The 21,784-nt window shown below is 38.0% G+C and overlaps 1 protein-coding gene across 3 annotated transcripts in view; it reads right to left on the bottom strand.

The window, feature by feature from the left end:
* Positions 1–901: 901 nt before the first annotated feature.
* EPHA4 (EPH receptor A4) overlaps positions 902–21,784 on the bottom strand; it is a 152,653-nt gene continuing 131,770 nt past the window's right edge. For all 3 annotated transcript variants that reach the window (XM_070946053.1, XM_070946054.1, XM_070946055.1), the window contains 4 exons: positions 15,582–15,731; positions 9,492–9,685; positions 1,610–1,765; positions 902–1,016 (listed from right to left, as the gene is read on the bottom strand). In XM_070946053.1, coding sequence (XP_070802154.1) covers positions 902–1,016; positions 1,610–1,765; positions 9,492–9,685; positions 15,582–15,731 — 615 coding nt within the window. The remainder of the gene's footprint in view (positions 1,017–1,609; positions 1,766–9,491; positions 9,686–15,581; positions 15,732–21,784) is intronic.

Below are 21,784 nucleotides of genomic sequence, written 5' to 3'. Positions count from 1 at the left end.
GAAAGTGGAGCCCATTGGTGGTATCACAATCTCCTATTAAGCACAGAAAAAAGTATAATAAACATCCTTTACGATTTCCATTTCATAAATGCACTGTTTTATTATCATTAATGAAAATTGAAACAACAACAGAATACTTCCACTGACCTTTTCAGTATTGCACTGTCAGTGGCCTCTTGAAGGATGGTTAGATGCAGATTTGGAAAATCCATCATTAAGAATGGCTGACTAGTAAGATGATTTCTAGAACCATGACACATATACTCAGTATAATGCAACCACAACCATCATTCTTCCCTCGATAAAAGAAAATAAATAAATCCAGTAATCCGTGAAGGTTGCTCCCTGTCTTAGATTGCAAGTGGATAAATCTTGAGAGGCACTGATCATCCAAATATTTTCCTTTAAGCTTTCTGCAGAGTACCATGGATGCCTAGAATATGCCAACATTTCCTGGTTCAGAAGATTCTTTGTTCCAATAAAAGATGAAGGGAAAAAAATGGTTTATCCACAGATCAAACACAATAATTGTAATCCCATGGCTGCTGGGGTGAACAACAGTATTTCCTTTGTTTAAGCGCAGTATCTGGCAGGAAACACAGCTTCAGAAGTTGAATGGATGTTTTATAGATACAAGTATATTACATAATGCTGATCCACATATAAGTGTATTCCAGGAAACAATTTGTTCCAGGCTTGTTCTCAAATGACGACCTGTCATTATTGTAGGTTCCCTCCTTGCAACACTATTAGCAATCTTTATATATCAAACAGTGCTGCAAATCATTATTATTGTTATTTCAATGGCAAGGAGAAGAAGTAAAAAAAGTGCAGTTCTTCAATTAAAGTGCATGGATGAGGTAAACTAATTTCAAGAGTTTAGAGTTTATTCAGTACTGTCTCAAACTGGAACCATCCTGCCGTGCATTTGTTGCATTTGGGTCCTCATTGCTTGGACGCTGTTCAAAATCTTATTCTGGTGTGCAATGGCAGTAATTCCAATTCTTGCCAGGTCACTACAGGAATTAAAAAAAAAAAAAAAGAATGAGCCAAGAAATAAGAACTTTATGCCAAATATGTATCTATCATTATCAACAAGAGATCTATAATAATAATGAAAGGTGAATTTATATAAATTCTTAATTAAATGTCCTAATGTATTGTATTTTGTCTGTTTTATTGAGATTTATTATAACATAAAATACAATGAAAATAAAGACTAAGAAAAAAAGGGAGATGATGCAGGATTTTTTTTAAATAGTGGTTAACTTCCAACCTAATTATCTATAATTTCCAGCATGGTAAAATGTTAATATAGCTTAAACTTTTTACAATTACCTATAATTATTATAAGCCAATTCTATTATGACACGATTATTAAATCTTCAAACTAAATTCTAAAATTTCTTTTTTTTTCTATTTCAAGCATAAAAACCAGAAGCAATATCCCAATAGAATGTCTGAGTGCACTGTAGAAAGTATTTGCAAATTATATCCATTTCAATATTCCACTATTAAAGGCATATCAACATTCTAATGACTGATTAAATTTAATCTGATTAAATACAGTTTTATTAAAAAAAAATTGTTAATACTGCTGAGTACTTACTCCTGGTTCATATGCACCACAGCCTCTAAGGTAGTATAGCTGGCAGCTGTGAAGTTATCCTTATATCGCTCCATTTTAATAGCCTGAAGCCAATCACCAACAGAAACTACACTTGAGAATTCAGGAGAACTTGGATCCAGCAAAGCAGTATTAGGCCTAGACCAAATACAAACACATTGTTTTAATTAACAAGGAAAGCATCTGGATTTTAAACTTTTCAGTTATTTTGTATAGTTAGAAGTACAAGATTTATGCATATTTTCTGGGGAAAAATGGTTTGTATTTTTCTTGATGGGGAAGACTTTAAATTTGTGAACAGTTGAAATATACACAATTCTTATTTTTAAAGCAGACACACTGCTAAAGAGAAGTTAGCTGAGGATGGGCTCCAGCACGAGTCCAAAAGCTCAGAAGATAAAACTTCTAGTCCTGGTGACTGACCCAGATTGAATCCTGCAAAAAAATCGTCATTAATAGTGCAAATGAGGTTCTGAGGATTATGGTGAATTGTAAATGAATTAAGTCCTCTCCCATATAGACCATATCAACTATAACTAAATAAATAAAAAAAACCCTTCACCACAAATGTTGATTTAATACATCTGAAACATCAGTGATGAAAAGTATGGCCCTTCATACAATCTGGAAATGCAGAATTTAGAAAAAGCTTCCATCAGGCCTCTTCCTGGCCAGATATTTAAATAATTCCATTCAAAGCAGGTACAGCAAAGAATTAATCTATTTTAATCAATTTCTGACTAATATATATATGCAAAATGCTAGCACTGAGCACTCATGGCTTCAATTTTTGCATTATCAAATGTAATTTCTACTTTTTAATGATGTAACTTTTTACAAAATATTTTAATTTGAAAAGACCATATAGTAGTGGAAACATTTACATGTTGTGTACCATTTTTAAATAAACCACAACAAATATTTATTATTATTAAAATAAAGGAAAATTTAGTGCTTTTATTTATTTCAAGTGTGGATAATCAAAGATTGCAAGCATCTTGTATGAGAAAAATATTCCTTTTAATCTTTAACTTTGCCAATTTTTTTCAATAGCCTTAAAAGAACACTTCTTTGGTAGTCTGCATTGTTCAAAGCTGTATCTAAATATACACACCCATTCTTTTCAGGATATTTGATGCTGGTGTTAAAAGGAACTTCATAAGAATAAACACTCAAGATCAGATTCTACATGACAGGAAAAGCTAAAATAGTCTAAGATATATGCTTATCAGAAAATTGGAATCAAACATTGCTGGTAGAGATTAAACACTTGATAATAATCTGGCCTTCCTTCTTAAATAATTAAATAGTGGCAGGTGAGTACACTTGTCATAGTACAGGTGCAGTTAGAACAAATTAGAAGAAGAAGAATTAGAAAAAATTAGAACAAGAAGAGAGCTACTTTTCTGAATGTAAAATGAGAATGATTTTTTTTTTTAAAAAAACTTTTCCTTAAACGTGTATTCTGAGCATTTAAATTTAATATTGTTCATTCCTCTATTCATTTAATGCCCCTCACTGAACTAATTTAGGGGTGTGGAATTTCCCTCAAGATAAAGATATTCGCTTTTTGGAATATTTTGTTTTCTTATCACCTTTTCTCTCTGGCTAGTCATGACATCTTGTTCCAAGGGACACATGATTGTTTATGCTCTTTAGGGGAATTCTCTGTTCCTTGTGATAAGAGGTATTAAAAAAATAAAAAAAAAATTGCAAAGCATGACAACATATATTAAATTTCTTTTAAACTCAGCTGAATGGAATGTATTTATTCCTGTGCCCATGGCAATATTACTTCAATTAGAGTTACATAAAAAAGTTGTATTACTATTACTTACATTAAAAACATGATATGAAAAATTGGAGGTTTCCACCAAAATATTATATTAGTTATGGGTTGGGTCCAAAGTATCTGATATACAAATGATGGTTTATGTTCTGAAGTGCTACTAGAATAGGACTGTAAAATTTGGAAAAATTTAGATGACACTAAAGAGAAAATGCTATGTCTTTCCTGTCATCTGATGGTTATACAGATTGTGGTGGCCCAATTATGGTAGCCTATTTAAAGAAGGTAAAATAATTACATGTTTCAATCTAATTCTGAATTATACTTAGTCAGAACTCTATTTTAGCTGAGTACAGTATACTCTATTCAGAATACCACTCATGATTTGAAATTAATGTTTTTCTCAGCCTTACTTGAAGAGGTATACCGTATTTTCCGGCGTATAAGACGACCGGGCGTATAAGACGACCCCCTACTTTTCCTGTTAAAATATAGGGTTTGGGCTATACTCGCCGTATAAGACTACCCCTCTTCCAACGCACACCAAATAAAAATTAAAAAAACATCAACTGGCTCACCCACAATGTAAAAGCAGCTGTGCTAGACCCAAAATGGCCCCTGAAACAAGCAGGAACCTCACACAGCCACAAAAAGCCCCAAAAAACAACTTTCACGCTTTACACACACAACACAACACAACACAACACAACACAACACAACACAACTGGCTCATCCACAATGTAAAAGTAGCTGTGCTAGACCCAAAATGGCCCCTGCAACAAGCAGGAACTTCACACAGCCACAAAAAGCCCAAAAACCCAACTTTCACACTTTACACACACAAAATTCCACATACAGCTTTGTGAGATTTTGTGTGTTTGTGTAGTTAGAGTGAAACACTACAGAAACACACTAAATCTCAGAAAGCTGCACAAATATTATTTTATTTTATTTTTATTTTTATATGAAAGCTAAATTTAAACTTCCTAAACTTTAAATGGCTAGGTCTAAAAAAGAACTAAAAAAAACCCCAATTAACTTTTTTTTTTTTAAAGATCCCAAAGGGGAAAAAAACTTACGGTACCCAATAGAACAGGGGTCTCCAACCTTGGCAACTTTATGACTTGTAGACTTCAACTCCCAAAATTCCTCTGCCAGCTTTGTTTCTGGGAGTTGAAGTCGCTTGCTGATGGAATGGATTCAGGCAAGCGAAGCAAGGCAAGCAACTAAGGCAGTGGTTCTCAACCTTCCTAATGCTGCGACCCTTTAATACAGTTCCTCATGTTGTGGTGACCCCCAACGATAAAGTTATTCCTAAAACCATCAAAAATATGTGTTTTCCGATGGTCTTAGGCCAGGGGTCCCCAACCTTTTGGACCTCAGGGACCACCAACTTCATAATTTTAAATTTCGCAGACCACTAATACGAATCCAGTGCCCCGCTTGCTGAAGCACCTGGACTCCCAGTACGGGATGGGGTCCTTCAGGCACTCTCCATCCTCTCTGTGTCTCTCTCTCTCTCTGTCTCCCACTCTTTCTCTCTCATTCTCTCTTTCTCTCTCTCTCATTTTCGCTTTCTCTCTCTCTCCCTCTCTTTCTTTCTCTCCCACTCTTTCTCATTCTCTCTTTCTCTCTCCCCCCTCTCTCATTCTCTTTCTCTCTCCCACTCTTTCTCATTCTTTCTTTCCCCCACTCTTTCCCTTTCTCTCCCCTCTTTCTCATTCTTTCTCTCTCTCCCACTCTTTCTCTCTCATTCTCTTTCTCCCCCCTTTCTCTCTTTCTCCCACTCTCTTTCTCTCTTTCTCCCCCCCACTCTCTCTCATTCTCTCTTTCTCTCTGTCCCCCTTTCTCTCCCCCCCACTTTCTCTTTCTCCCTCCCCCTCTTTCTCTTTCTCTCTCTCCCACTCTTTCTCTCTCATTCTCTTTCTCTCTCCCCCTCTTTCTCTCTCTCCCCACTCTCTCCCTCTCATTCTGATTCTCTCATTCTGATTCTCTTTCATTTTCTCTCCCTCTCTCTCATTCTCTCTCTGATTCTTTGGTTCTCTTTGATTCTGTCTCTTTCTCTGTCTCTCATTCTCTCTCTCTCACTCTCTCTCTCTGATTCTCTCTGTCTCTTTCTCTCATTCTCTTTCATTCTGTCTTTCTCTCTCTTTCATTCTTTGTCTCTTTCTGTCTCATTCTGATTCTCTCTCTCTCATTCTCTCTTTCATTCTTTGTCTCTTTCTCTCTCTGTCTCATTCTGATTCTCTCTCTCATTCTCTCTTTCATTCTTTGTCTCTTTCTCTCTCTGTCTCATTCTGATTCTCTCTCTTTCTCTCTCTTTCTCTCTCTCTCTCATCTCATGGGCCAGCCAGTGTCTTGGGGCTGAGAGGAAGTCAAGCATCTCCCTGAGAGACTGAGGGCCGGAAGAAGTGTGGGAGCGAAGCACTACTTGAACTTGTGCGGCATGAGCATTCGCCTTGGTATATTTGCGCCAGCCGATGGCCAAGGCAGCCCTCATCTGTCTGCTGAAAGTGCAGCATCAGGATTCTGCCTTGCTATATTTGCGGCGCAAGGCAGCCTTTGTTTCCTGCTGCTTGGGACTCAGAGCGGTAAATAGCGTCTGATCCGGAGAGCAGCTGGATTTTGCTCTCTAATCCGGATGCCAGATCGGCCCCCTGAAAACTCTCGTCTCTCAAGGAGCGCTCCCTGAAGCGGGGCTGGAAACTTTGGTTGGACTGCTTGAGAGAGGAGAGCTTGCAGGGGGGCGATCTGGTGTCTGCAACAGAGAGCGGCATCCGGCTTTTTCTCTCCGCTGTAAGAGCGCTGTAAGAGCGGCAGCCCTCATCTCCTAATGCTTGGGACTGCAAAATCCAGCTGCTCCCCGGACCAGTCACCATTTACCGCTCCGAGTCCCAAACATTAGGAGATGAGGGCTGCCGCTCTTACAGCGCTCTTATAGCGGAGAGAAAAAGCTGGATGCCGCTCTCCGTTGCAGACACCAGATCGCCCCCCTGCAAGCTCTCCTCTCTCAAGCAGTCCAACCAAAGTTTCCAGCCCCGCTTCAGGGAGCGCTCCTCGAGAGACGAGAGTTTGCAGGGGGCCGATTTGGCATCCGGATTAGAGAGCAAAATCCAGCAGCTCTCCGGATCAGACGCCATTTACCACTCTGAGTCCCAGGCAGCAGGAAACAAAGGCTGCCTTGCGCCACTCCTGACACAAATATACCAAGGCGGAATGCTGTTGCCGTACAAATGAAAGTAGTGCTTCACTCCCACAGCTTCCAGCCATCGCAAACGCCGCTTCTTCCCGCTTCTGCCGCCCCCCTCCCCCACCGCCACAACAGCACCATTCATTCCGGATGGCGAGGGTTGCGCTCGTTTTTCTGTATTGCACCACCATCAAAACCCCTGTGAAAGGGTTGTTTGACCCCCAACCACTGAGCTAAGGTAAGCAAGCCAGGAAAATGCGCTGCGCACTCCCACCCTTTGCCTGCGAGCCCGGACACTGATCCGGATGGCTGCAGAAGGAACTGGGCACCGGCTGTCATGTCTTTTCTGCTGTGCGGGGTTCGGCACCTGGGCTCCCGGGGTTTAAGCCCCTGGGCCAGCCCGTGCTGCTCCAGGATGTTAGCTTCGGGCTCCTTGGAATCGCTGCCGGGTGGTTCTTCCCGTTGGGGCGATGGTGGGTGGCTGCGAGCCTGGAAGAGGTGGTGAAATGCAGAGCAATACCTCGTGGGGAAGGAGTCCGCCGTGGCTCCCGCAATCCAAGCGACGCTGATCGCTGCCGAACCCCGCACAGCAGAAAAGACATGACAGCCGGTGCCCAGTTCCTTCTGCAGCCATCCGGATCAGCGTCCGGGCTCGCAGGCAAAGGGTGGGAGTGCGCAGCGCATTTTCCTGGCTTGGCGCCGATCCGGACGACTGCAGAACGAACTGGGCACCGGCTGTCATGTCTTTTCTGCTGTGCGGGGTTCGGCACCTGGGCTCCCGGGGTTTAAGCCTCTGGGCCAGCCCGTGCTGCTCCAGGATGTTCGCTTCGGGCTCCTTGGAATCGCTGCCGGGCGGTTCTTCCCGTTGGGGCGATGGTGGGTGGCAGCGATCGGCGTCGATCGCTGCGCACTCCCACCCTTCGCCTGCGAGCCCAGGTGCCGATCCGCTTGGACTGCGGGAGCCACGGCGGTGCTGGCCAGGCTGGGTCTGGTGCGGTGGGCGGAGATGAAGGAGCAGCCTCGGCGGCAGCAGCAACAGCAATTACAACGGGAAAAGCCATGGGGAAAGGAGGACGAGGAAGATCTGGCAAGGCGGTGCGAGCACTTCATGGCTCCTCCGGTGAGCGGATTGCGAGAGCTGTGCGACTGGGGCGGAGACATGCGAAGTCGCATGGAGCTTCTCATAATGGAGACTCAGAGCCAGGTGTGCAAGGCGCTGGCCCAGGTCGACCGCGCCGCCGCTTTCACCGTGGACTGCTGGGAAAGGAAGGAAGGTGACCCGAATTCCGGGGTTGAGTGGGGACGCGTTCCTTTCTCGTGGGCCGCGCACTGCCTGGCACCTCTTGTAGGTTGGAACTAATTCGGAGTACAGCTTCCCCTCAATGTTGCCGGTGCTCCCAAAGTGTCATCGGTCAGCGCCAGCAACTCAGATTCGGGTACCCGGCGTATAAGACGACCCCCGACTTTTGAGATGATTTTCCTGGGTTAAAAAGTCGTCTTATACGCCGGAAAATACGGTACATAGGTTTGAGCTTGGAACAGTTGCATGAAAGAGAGTCTCATGCTCTGCTACCGAAGTAAAAGTATGATTCATGAGTTGGGAACTGGAGGAGCTAGGGATTGTAGGCTTGGGAAAGCCTTCTTCCAACCTCCTTCTGTGAAATTCAACTTCATGTAGGTTTCTAATATAAACCCCAATTTACAATGATACATGAATAGAGCAAATTACAAATTATCCCAGCTGCATCCAAGGTAGCGTACTACTTTTTTTTGCTTGACAGAAAGAAAAGGTCACCTATTCAAATTGCTCCATTAAAAGGCATTTAAATGAAAAATTAACAACAGAACTTTCAATTTTAGTCTTCTAGAGTCATCATTTTTCATAGAAAAGCCTTTTCAGACAAGCCAGTTGCCCCCAATTTGGTTCCCATCAGATATGTTTGTGTGTAAATTTCATTACCAGCCAGCCAGTTCAACCAAAAACTATGTTGGCTGAGGATGAGTTTGTAGTATTACATATCAGACTACATCATGTTAGAAAAGGGTAAAAAAATGCTTTTAATTTTAAGAATTGTCATCAATGACTATTTCTACTTATGGTTTTGGCTGGCTTCTTTCTACCCACTGCTTTGGACTCTTTTATATGAACTTCCCTTCAGCAGGGGTAAAATGCACTTACTTTAGCTATTGGATCAGGAATGTGAGTGTGTGCGCTCTCATGAGCGCCGCTTCTGCGCATGCGCAGAGGGTCAAAAACAGGACATGATGACGTCCCAGCAGGTGGGCCGGCCCTACTGCCTCACACAAGCCAGATAGATCCAGCCACATTTCACCGCTGCCCTTCAGGCAAGCTGTTCAAGGCAATTGTGACTTTCACTTGGGATGTGTGAATAACTATGCATTCCATTCTACTTTCTGTATTTTCCATTCCACTGAAAGTATTACGGATTATTCTGTGCATGCATGTTTGTGTTCGCTGGAACCAGGAACCTTTCTATATAGAGAATACACCCATCTATTAGATACTTTCCGTAATAATAATAAAGTTCAGGCACAGCTAGGTAAGGCAGCTACTTAGATTTATCTTGACATAATAATTAGATTCTTGCCAGGATCTTGTGTCCACGAAAGAATCATTGGAACAGGATCATAATTAAAATGCACATACAATATTTATTTTAATATTTTGGATATGTAAATGGTAAATATATTGAGTAAGGTTATTTTGGGAAGTATATCTACTATTAAGTATATCTACTATATAAGTAGCCTGGTCAGAACTATGAAACATAATTCAGTTTAGCACAACTGTTGAACTGAATTACAATTGGCTGTCACTACCAATATTTTCGCTCATCTATTGCTGTTAGAAAAATACAACTGACCTGGAGCTTTCTGAGCCTGTCCTCTTCAAGCTATTGGGATTGCGGATGAGTTTGTCTAACATGTTGACAATCTGTCCAAATTTAGGTCTGTCACTACGTTCTTTCTGCCAGCAATCCAGCATCAACTGATGTAGAGCGATGGGGCAGTCCATTGGGGGTGGAAGCCGATAGCCTTCTTCAATGGCTTTAATAACCTAATAAACATAGGAAAACAATATTTTAGGAGACATTTTAATGCAGAGAAGATAAAACAAAGCAAGTTTCATTTAGTTTTGGCATCAATCAAAAATTATCTTTATACTGTATAAGAAACCCCTCAATACGTTTATATTTAGTCACTTGTAGTGTTAAAATAATGGAAAGTAATGTCATATGAAATGTACAGATAATAAACATAGGCCAAAATACACACCTTAAAATTGGGATCAGAGGAAAAATTGTTAGATAATGGTATAATGCCAGAATACTTTTAAAAAGTTATTAGATTGTGATAGAGGTTTAACTGTTGTGTTGCAAGCTACCAGAGTTACATATTTATGAAATGGGTGGCTATGTAAATTTGGCAAATAAGGCAAATATTGTTCCAATTACAAAAAGGTAAAATAAAGGACATATGTAACTACATTCCAGTTACCTTGGTATTGTTATTGGGCAAAATGTCTATTAAACAATTTATTTGTGAAAATTTATAAAATAGTATGCATCTTGATAAGGATCCACCCAGGGGTGAAATCCAGCCGGTTCTTACAGGTTCTGGAAAACCGGTAGCAGAAATTTTGAGCAGTTCGGAGAACTGGCAGCGGAAACTTTGAGTAGTTCAGAGAACTGGCAGCGGAAACTTTGAGTAGTTCGGAGAACTGGCAAATACCACCTCTGGCTGGCCTCAGAGTGGGGTGGGAATGGGAATTTTGCAGTATCCTTCCCCTGGAGTGGGGTGGGAATGGAGATTTTGCAGTATCCTTCCCCTGCCATGCCCACCAAGCCACACCCACCAAGCCACACCACATCCAGCAAGCCATGCCCACAGAACCGGTAGTAAAAAAATTTGGATTTCACCACTGGATCCACCTATTAAGAAGTCATATATGACTTAATATGATCTAAACATGATCATGATCATGAAAAAGAGGTAGACATAATTTAACTTGACCTGCATAGAATTCTAGTATACAAAATAGCACAATTAGAATAAACTATATGACTGTTAGGTCCAGAGATGACTGAAGCATTCTACTCAGGAGGTTGTGAGTTAGATCCTAGGTAGAGGCAGATGTAGGGTCTCCTGCTTGGACAGGGGGTTGGACTAGATGACCTGCAAGGTCCCTTCCAACTCTGTTAATCTGTTTACTCAAGGGTTATTTGTACATCAAGGCAGAATGTCAAATGATGTATTCAGGACTCCATTCTAGCCCTGATATCATTCAACATATTTATAAATGTCTTGGTAAAACTGAGGAAATATGAGTATCTGATTTATCATCCAATTTGTGGATGATATAAAAATTGGGGATATAGCAAACACTATAGAGACCAGCATTAGGATTCAGGAGGATATTGACAAGTTAGAACAATGAAATTAACAAGATTATTTTCTACAAGAAAAAAAATATATAATATTTCATTTTGGCAAGAAAAATCAAAGACATGATTGTAAGATGGGCAAGACCATACTGGACAGAATTACAGCATCAAGATGAAGAGAAGCCATTGTTCCTCTCTATTCAGTTATGGTCAGAGTATAATGAGACTAACTGGTCCAATCATTTTAGGAAGGAGATTGATGAATGGAAGCATTTCCAGAGGTCAGTGTCCAAGATGATATGGGACTAGGAAAAAAAAAGTTTATGAAACTCATTGGAACCATTTTATACGTTTAGCCCAGAGAAGAATGTACAACGCATGACAGCTATATTCAAATATCCAAAGGGCAGTCATGTAGAATAGAGGGCAGAAGTGCTCCGAAGGACAAAACATTGAACAATGGCCTTAAGTTACAAGGAAATTCATTATTTCTGGGCATCAGAAATAATTTCCAAATAGTCAGACTTTTCAGCAATAGAACAATCCTGATGAAATGTGGATTCTTATTTGCTAAAATACTGGATCAGAAGCTGGTGGCCATCTGCTTAGGATACCATAATTGAGAATTTGATGAGATACTCTCCAAAGTTTTTTTTTATGATCCTCATATTCTATGATTCTATCCTGTCATAGAATTTTTCTTCTAAGTCTCAAATGCTCCCCTGCCAAAAAAAAATGCAATGGAAATTTACTTTAAGGAGTATAGCTATTAAAAATTTTCTGCATTAAATGTTTTGTTGCTCCAGGGTTCATTGATCTTCTGGCTGAAACCCTGAAGAGATCAGCATATAACCATATAGATTCCAGGAACCAGACTACAGTTCAACTGTTGTATAATGGTTTGCATCAGTCTCGCTGTTATTAACACCTGGCTCTTTTTAACTCACTCAAATCTGTCTGTCATGAAGTGCAGGAGTGGCGTAATTGCTCCCTACCCTGTACCCTAAAAGGCCAGCTGCAAAATTATCCTATTGTGGAGTTTGTAATGTTATATGTGTACAGTGATGAATTATGGCAATATGATCTCAAACCTGTTTGCATAAAAATCACATAAACTCTTCCATACATGCATCTCATTATCATATTTGCCTATTTGGCAAAGCTACTGAGAATAAGCTCATGCATAATCAAGACCCAGCTCCCAACTACCGGGCATGCCTAGTTCACAATACTTCATGCCATCACAGCTGGCACTAATGGGCACTCTTGCTGGCAGTCTTAACAGACTGAAGGAAGATTAATTGGCCACACACATTGATTCACACAACCATACAATTTGTTTCACATGAAGAGTAGTTCATGCACAATGACTAGCAATGTGGATTCATACTTCTACATCGCCCCTAAACATTAAGAGAAACAGAGAAGAATGTTGTCTTCCAGGTTTCTAGAAACTCCACCCTATTCACAAAAATAAAATTAATAACTTTCCAAGTCTTATTTACATTCAAACAGAAAGAAAAAAGATATTCTCTCATTCCCACTGCCACTAGTAAGCATTTTCTCCATCTAAGTGACAATTTGAATGCTATGAGGATTTTTTAAATCTTTTTTTTTTAAATTCAATTTTTATTATGGTCATGGACAAGCACACAAAAAAATTAAACATTAAAATAAAATAAAACTGTACAGAACCAAACAGCACAAGGCATAATAATATATTACACTTCAGGGTGAAATCAATGGGTGACCTAAGTTTGCCTAATTTTACAGACAAAACTTAGCTATATTAAGGGAAACTAAATCCTACTGATCCAACAATAGTCAACAATAGTAGTTTTTCATAGAAATGATCAGAGTTCCACATATTTAATCAGATAAGTTTATAAGTCCATGAGTCACAGACTCACAGGGGGCAATACAACAGGACATGAGCTGTGGTTTCAATGGCTCCTTGTCCAAAGGGGCACAATTCTGGTAAAAGGCATCAGAACTGCACTACCATTCAATTAATCTTTTAATTGGACAATATGAACAAAAGGGCAGCACTAAATCTATTTTTCTTGTTGATAAGAATGTGTGTTTATAAAATGCCTCTGATACATTTTTTCCACATTAAATGTTAGTGACTTTGTTTATTCTGAGTTAAAAGCACAGGATCATCCTGTTCCAATACTGTCTACTCTGAATAGGCCTCCTCTCTTAATTCTGCTACTTAAAATCCTTATCTTCAAAGTATATGCATGATCTTATACAGTTGTTTTATGTTTTATATCACTGATAAAATGTGTCCCTTTCTATAGTTCACTTTTGAAGGATTTTAAAAAGACATCTGACTGATGTGATAAAACACATTTGTAAACATCAGCAACTTTTAACTTCTATTAATGGGTGAACGTCTTAAAATTAGTGTACTTCCAGTTGATGACCAAAGGGTTCTCTGTTTTATATCTCAGGAGTGAAGGAAGCAAGAAATGTTGAGTCGTTTATAAATCAATCTGATAATGCTTATTTCTTATCTCACTGGGTTGTCTTCCTTTTAAGATTGTTCTGTCATATTGCAGTTGTATTCAGTCTCATTTAGAAAAACAAATTTTATTAACTCTCACTTGGAATGAAGTATTCCAGATGGTAGAGTAAAAAGAACTTACATAATGTACAAAAGGTCATTGACTAAAGCTCATTTATTAATATACTCAAAGGAGATATCTTCTGATGTTATTATTCCTCAAACTTTTCACACAATAAATAATAATAAAAGCATCAATAAAACTGTCAGCTCAAAATAGGAGTTAAACTCACATTAGGTTCAAAATATCAACGGAAAACTTGCTTTATAGATATAATAAAATATTTTCAAATGAAAAAAGTGATACAGAATCAATACCATCAATTTCGTCTCCACAGTTTGAAATGCTTTATAACATTTCATTTTTTGAGGCAATGCATTCCTCCATTCTTATGGTATGATTAAAACATGTAAATTGAGTACTTAACTGCCTAAATGTAGACCTATACAATACGCTGCAGAATCTCAAGCAGCCAGATATTTCAAGTTTTCTCAATTATTTCTCTGTCTTGTCAACATTTCTCCTTCCTGAACGTTTGAAGAAAGGTATGAGATATTTTTTTTAAAGGGTAGATGTATGGATGAATGAATGATTCCCTTCCTGACCAACAACAACAGAAGCAAAGCTCATGAGCAGTCCCTTCAATCATTCCTTGATATTTTGCTATTCTCTAATCAATTTCACAAACTCTGGAAAATCTGCTGGAAGTTAAGCACTTCCAGTTAATTTGACTTTTTTTTGCTTGTATAATTTGTAAGAAATTCAGTTGGTGGTATATCCCACAAATAAAAATGGAAATGAATTAGGGTCATAGTCTTTTGATTGTCTTTATCCAATCCAAGTTCAATCTTTACAGCAATTATTCTGATATGATAGCTTTTCATGGCATGGGTCCAGGTTTCTTGAGGGAATATCTCATCTCACTGAAACTGGCCCATCCCACTGTGCTGGCAGAGTAGTCAGCCCGATTATTCTGGTGGTTGGGGTCCAGAAAAAGGGCTTTCTCTGCTGTTGCACCTGCCCTGTGGAACATCTTGCCCTCCAATATAAGGTTGACTTCCTGACCTTCGACAAGAGCCTAAAGACCTGGTTCATCTAGCTAGCTCAGGGCTCCAATGGCGGACATTGCAGTAGGATCCAGTGGAGGTGGTTGATCGATTAACAACAGATTCTACCCTCAACCCCATCCTGCCCCTGCCCCCCATTTTTTATTGTACCACAGCTTTTGGCTTGATTTAACTTAATGTTTTTAGAATATTTATATTTATATTTCCATGAATCTAAGTTGCCCAGAGTTACCTTGTGGTAAGACGTATAGCCAATAAATTTTATAAATAAATAAATAAATGAATAGCAACTATCTTATCAAATACATCTTAGCAAAATTGTATTTATCCCAAAACAAAATATGCTCCATTAACTTCAACCATAGACTGGTAAAAAAAAAAAAATCTAGTGCTGTTTCTGGGATCTTAGAAGATTGCCCTATGGGCCACTTAAACTACGAAATAAAAATGTCCAAGTGATGTAGCATGTTATCAACATCTCAACAGTTCCCAGTCTCTTGCAGGAGTTCTGGCACCTTTTTCCCCATCCATGCTAATCCCACCTTTCAAATTTTTCATAAACTGCTAAAACCTCTTTCTTCCTTTTTCTTCCTTTCCTTCCTTCCTTCCTTCCTTCCTTCCTTCCTTCCTTCCTTCCTTCCTTCCTTCCTTCTCTTTCTTTCTTTCTTTCTTTCTTTCTTTCTTTCTTTCTTTCTTTCTTTCTTTCTTCTTTCTCCTTCCTTCCTTCCTTCCTTCCTTCCTTCCTTCCTTCCTTCCTTCCTTCCTTCCTCTCTCTCTCCCTCTCTTTTTCTCTCTCTCTGTCTCTCTGGATAGCCTTTAAAATAAAATATCACATTACACTGAATAAAATGATTGTGCTATAGTCTCACTCATGTTCAATTCCAACTCCATGGCAATTTATCACAAAAAGTAGTTCCCATGAAGACACTTACATCTTGATTGGACATATCCCAATAAGGCCTCTCTCCATATGACATCACTTCCCACATGACAATTCCATAGCTCCAGACGTCACTAGCAGATGTAAATTTACGATAGGCAATTGCTTCTGGTGCAGTCCATCTGATAGGAATCTTACCACCCTACAAATAAATCAACAGAGGCATTTATATAACTGCAAATACTTAAGGTTTGTTTATTCATTTATACAGGATTACAATTATATATAATGTTCATAATTAGTTATATAAAGAAACAGGACATTAATGAAAAGATAACAATCCCTGTTTCCCCACAACTCCTCCAAAAGACATACTTTTGTGTAAGCAAAAGAAATTTGGAAGCAAGTAGACTTAAGCATGAAAAGTTCAACCTCTTCATCAGAAAGAGAGGAAATAGTTTTCTCATCTTTATGCTTACCTCAAATGGTATTTAAAGTATGAGATAAGTATACAGGTGAGGAAGATATAATATAGGTAGCTGTCAACTTATGATCACAATTGAGCCCAAAATGTCTGTTGCTAAATGAGACATTTGTTAAGTCAATTTTGTCCCATTTTACAACTTTTCTTGGCCCAGTTGTTGTGAATCACTGCAGTGGTTAAGTTAGTGACATGGTTGTTAAGTGAATCTGGCTTCCCCACTTTGCCTACCAGATGGTCACAAAAGATAATCACATGATCCCAGGACATTGCAACCGTCATAAATTTGACTCAGTTGCCGAGTTTCTGAATTTTGATCACGTGATCATGCGGATACTGCAACAGTTGTAAGTGTGAAAAATGGTCATAAGTCACTGTTTTTAATGACGTTGTAACTTCAAATGGCTATCAGATGAGTTGCTGTAAGTTGAGGACTACCTGTAAACATTTCAGTGGTTGGAGTGGGTTTCAGGGTCCTGCTAAGGAAAGGGAAGCCTAAGAGCTTATATTGGGCTTTTAATTATGATCAGGCCTTGCAGATTATTAGGCATACACTTGCTATTTAAAGGACACAAAACTGTTTGCTCCTTTTAAGGAAAATTATGAGTTCTGCATTTTATAGAATTCTGCTTTTATACTGAGCTCTCTTTTTTATTTATGAGGAGAAGCGAAGATCAAGTGTTGCTGGCTGGGACTCAAAATCATAAAATGGTCTTATGCATTATATTGCAATAGGTTTTGGGCTTTTGTTTTATTGTTTTGTTATTAGTATTGGTATTATATTACACTGTGTATATGTATTGTATATGTCTGTGTGTGGGTGTATACACAAACAAAAATGTATTGATTTCTCTGCTTACCGCTACATTAATGTACTGTGGGGTCCAGGCTCTCTGAACCTGAGTTGTTTTCTTTCAGACATTTCATTACGAAACTAGGTAATATCATCAGAGCTAGAGTGCTAGTTATTACCTAGTTTGGTAATGAAAGGACTGCAAGAAAAGCTCAGGGAGGATCAAGGATCCCACAGTTCAACCCTGAGCTACAAATATTCTTCTTCTATGACTACATTAATTTGCTAAACTCACAAAATATGGTTTTATAAGATTAGCATTTCGTTCCTATCATTTAGATGGTTGCTAGCAAGAGCTTAGCTACTGTAATCTTTCTTGTCTGCTGTTCCTGCTAGGCTTGTTTTACATGAACTTGACTGAGAGACACATTTATCAAGCAACTCGATGGCCTGTTCACAGTCAACAAATCAGTTCAGGAATACGACTCTGGAATGCTTCAGAACATGTATACTGTTCTAAAACCGAATAAAAAATGTTGCTATTACAATTCTAATGCGTGCCTTCTTATCATCAAATGTGGCAAGAATAATGGCTATAAACAGTACCATTCTTATTATTTGCTTTAGCTTCTCTAGATCAAACACGACCATAAATAACTAAATAACATAAATTTTATTTGCTTAAAAAAAAGACAGAATCACTCTTCTTTTTTTAAACCTCATCTGGTACAATCCAACACATGTATTTTTATGAATAGCATATTTTTATAATACTTTTATTACAGTTTACAAATGCAAAAAGAAGAATATAAAAAAATAAAAAGTAAAACAAATTAAAAAAAAAAGATTTATTAAAAAAATGATTTCTTTTTTTCTCCAAATAAGTACTTCAGGAATTTATGACGTTCTCTGACATTTTAATAGCATTTGTACTTTCCATAACTCATCTCTTATCAATGGATAAATTACACAATTTCCTCATTCACTTTGAATCAGCAAAAGTCCATTAAAAGCTATAGCAATAACATATATACATGTCTGTGTGTACACACACACACACACACACACACACACACACACACACAGGGTACATACATATATTAATCTTGATGAAATAAGTCTATTTATATTGTTTCTTAAATCTACTTTTAAAAGCTTGATCATTAATCCCTTAAAATGATGTCCTACAGATATTCTCAATCATCCAGGCCATGGTTGTCTCAAAGGTACGCCTTTTTTTTTTTTTTTCTCAAAAGGCAACTGGACTTGGTTTTGGTTTTGGTTTTCCTTTGAAAACATTTTGCTTCTGATCCAAGAAGCGCAAGAAAGTCCAGTTGCTTTTTGAGGGAAAAATAAAAAAGTAACATTTGGACATTATCCCACAAGTTGATTTCTTATCATTTTCTCTTTGTCTCCTGTCAGAAACTCCTTCATTAGGAGTTTAAAATATCTCTAAATCCAAGATAAGAAAGCTACCCAGGTCATTCTTCTGATTCATTATTTGTTTGTTCCCTTTTATTATTGTTTTATTATTATTAAAAGTTTAGTCAGTTAAATTCATGGTAGCATCGTTTTGCATATCATTCTTGTAGGCTGGCATTTGTAGATCCAGTTTCAGATCCACATACAAATTAGCTCAATCTCTATTTTGTCCAGTAAAATCTGTTTCTTTTCTGTAACCTCTTTTAAATCCAATATTATAGTAGCAGATAATCTTAAAGAGAAATTTCTGAACAGATTTTTCTCAAATATCCTTGAGTTCTTCCATGGTGAAATAATATTGCTCCATATATTTATATAAAATCTACAAAAAGATTTCTTACAATTATTTTCAAAATCTTCCTGTATATTTTTGTAAAATTTTAAACAACTCACAGGAAATATTCTTTCACGTCCATATGGCCTCTGTTTATAACTTTCCAAAATCAACTAGTCACCCTTTTGTTGTTTATTCAAAAATAAGTTAATTTTTTTTAAATTTTTATTCTTTTACTGTCCTTATCTTGTAAAAAATGTATTTAATGAAAGATAAAAGGAAATTCAATTGGTATAATGAAAATTGGCCTTCTGAAGATTCTTAGCATCCAAAAAAATCATTAACAAGCAACATGCTAAGGTGGTTCAGAGAGGAAGTATATGAACCTAATATCCATTTAAAGGCATTGAACCATGGTTTCAGTGAGATGTCGTTCTCCCATTCCCATAGCTCTAAAACAGTCTTACATTCTCTTAATGGGAAGCCTCTGTATGGAGCGAGCATTGTGAGCAATCCAACCTTTTCCTTATCTATAGAGGAATTCTGAGGAACCAGTGAACTCACTGGATTCCTTTTCTGTCATGGCATCAGCTCCGTCCTCCACAGAGCTAAATCTGCCATTACTTCCCCATAAGTTTGATTTTTATGAATAACACATTACATTGTATTATAACCACTGTTACCAAAACCAAACCCAGTTTGTTTTATCTAACTTGTTTATAAATCCTGGGATGATTTTCATGATGCTTTATATTACTTGCCCCTTTAAACAATAAGAAACTATGGCTATATGGGACTGTTATAATCAACACATGAAAAACTGGGATAATGGCCCAAAGCCAATTAAACCACAGTCTATATTTATCACAGAGCAAGATACAATTGACAAAGAAACTCAGGTCACTATCTAATTTTAATCACAAACTCAAGGATTAAGCCGTATGTTAAAACGATGTGGGAAGTAAAATACAATGGTATTTCCTGTGCCTGCCACACAAGCAGATTAGAAGAAAACCATTGAAACACTATAAGAACTGAGGGTGAGGTCCTGGTTTATCTTCTATCCCAAAAAAATGATGGAAAACACGATTAAACTGATTTACTGTATTTAAAGAAATTGGGGAAAAATACCTTGTTTTCAGGAAGCTGAAATTCTGCCTTACCAACCTTTAACATTACTTGCAATTTAAGAACATGAGAACACAAGAAGGATCAGGTCAAGAGCATATCTAGTCCAATAATCTGTCAAGCACATCAGACAGATGAATGGTGCATGAAGGGGATAATTCTCTTCCACTGCTGCTCCTTAACAACCTGGTTTTTTTTTTTAATCTATAGTAATAGAGACAAAGAGCCCCCCATTTTTCTATGCTCTAAGAATGTGTTGACTCCCTTTTAAAATAATCAAAATTGGTGACCATTTTATTGGATATTACAACCTTAACTATTTGTTGCATTAGCCCTGATTTTCCCCAATTTTCCTTTAGTTAATAAATGAGAGGAGAAAACCTGCTCTCCATATTTCCAAGCTATGTATGATTTTATAAATATATTATATATGATTTTATAAATCTATAAAAATTAGAGAGCCAGTCTGATCTAATGCTTAAGGCGCCCAGCTAGAAACCGGGTGACTGCAAATTCTAGTCCCGCCTTAGGCATGAAAGCCAACTGGGTGACTTTGGGCCAATCACTGTCTCTCAATATAGCCCAGCCCATTCCACAGGTTTGGCTGCAGAGGAGAAAGGAGTATTAGGTTCGTTGGCTAACTTAAACTATGTATAAAAATAATAAAAAAGGATATAAATTTTAAAATTCCTTCCAGAACATTTTTGGAACCTAGAAAACTTGTTACATTATGCTGTTACATAGTATTACTGTAATTACTATAACTAGTCACCATACCAGTTCTTTTAGCCCACAGGCAGGTTTTCTGCCTCTGTCCTTCTCTTTCCTCTTTTGGTAAATGGGCAGATGTTTACACAAAGCAGAGGATTAAAGCAACCAATCCCTTTTATTTTTAGAAAATGTTCATAGGTCTTTGTGGGTCTAGAATAATCCTCTAAAGTAAGAGTGATGCTCTGCTTTACTGATTTTCTCATGATATTCTTTTCTTTTTCTTTTTTTTAGTTTTCTGGGAACATCCATATATCTATGGCTGAAAGCAAGACATTAAACTGTCATATGCTCTTTTTTTGTTTAATTCACTTAAAATACATGTTCTTGTGCCTGGGATATATCTGTGTCTACGTAGCATTTCATTTTTAGTATCACCTGCACCAACTCCTGGACTGAAAATATTCAATGACTGGTGATTGGAACACAGTCTTGCACTTTAGTGTTGGCAGCTGCTCATCGAAATGATGAGAAAGACACAAGCACATGAGCTGATTTCTTGCACTCATGGTATTTGATACTTTGGATGGTAGCCAAGTTATAGCTTTCTTTTTCATTTATTATGGTAATGAAAAAAAATACTTTTTATCCCTATAACCCATATGGTTAGCTTGACTTGTATCAGTGGCATTTAAAAAAAAAAACTATAACAATTTGAAATTAATTGTGGTTACTCAACTATGGAACTTATCCAAACTGTCCTGAATGGTGATATCAAAACAAGACAATATACTGTGATGCAAATTATATATATTTTTTGCTGTTCCATTGGAAGGGAAAACACTTCACTATATTTGCATTGCTGAATTGCAAGGAAAGCTTTTCAATCATTTCCTCCTGACCTTCTGTTTGAACACAGCTCTCTAGAAATCTGTCTTGGCTCAAAACCTCACTGCCCTTGTTAGTGGGAAATTACAGGGCTGGACAGCATTAAAATACTCAGAAGGCAGATTGCAATTTTCTTTCCCCTCCCCAGTCTTTTTAATGAACTGCATGTTCATTATAGGGGAAGTCTGAAAATTAAACAGCACAAACTAGATTTTTCTAACAATCTCTGTACTTGGGAAAACAGATGGAGAACTGCTGGCATTTAAAAGCAAAACATCTAACAAAATTATACTTCTTCATGATAAACCTTGCACCACCTTTTATCCTAATGTGTATAAGCTTCAAGGATGTTTATGATCACCAGGATACTGCTGTATAAGCTCTGATTTTTGCCTCATTAGACTTTTTATGCAGTCAACAAAAACTCATGAAGCCACTAAAGTGAGTATTGTTCCACCAGTTGTAAACATATTTGTGTTCATGAAAATGTCACTGAGCTCC

The sequence above is a fragment of the Pituophis catenifer genome, unplaced genomic scaffold, assembly GCF_029215685.1.
Source record: "Pituophis catenifer annectens isolate HBS135680 unplaced genomic scaffold, rPitCat1.0.hap2 SCAF_6, whole genome shotgun sequence".
Classification (NCBI taxonomy): Eukaryota; Metazoa; Chordata; class Lepidosauria; order Squamata; family Colubridae; genus Pituophis; species Pituophis catenifer.
The sequence above is the reverse complement of the archived record's forward strand: the minus strand, read 5'-3'. Positions and strand labels throughout refer to the sequence as shown.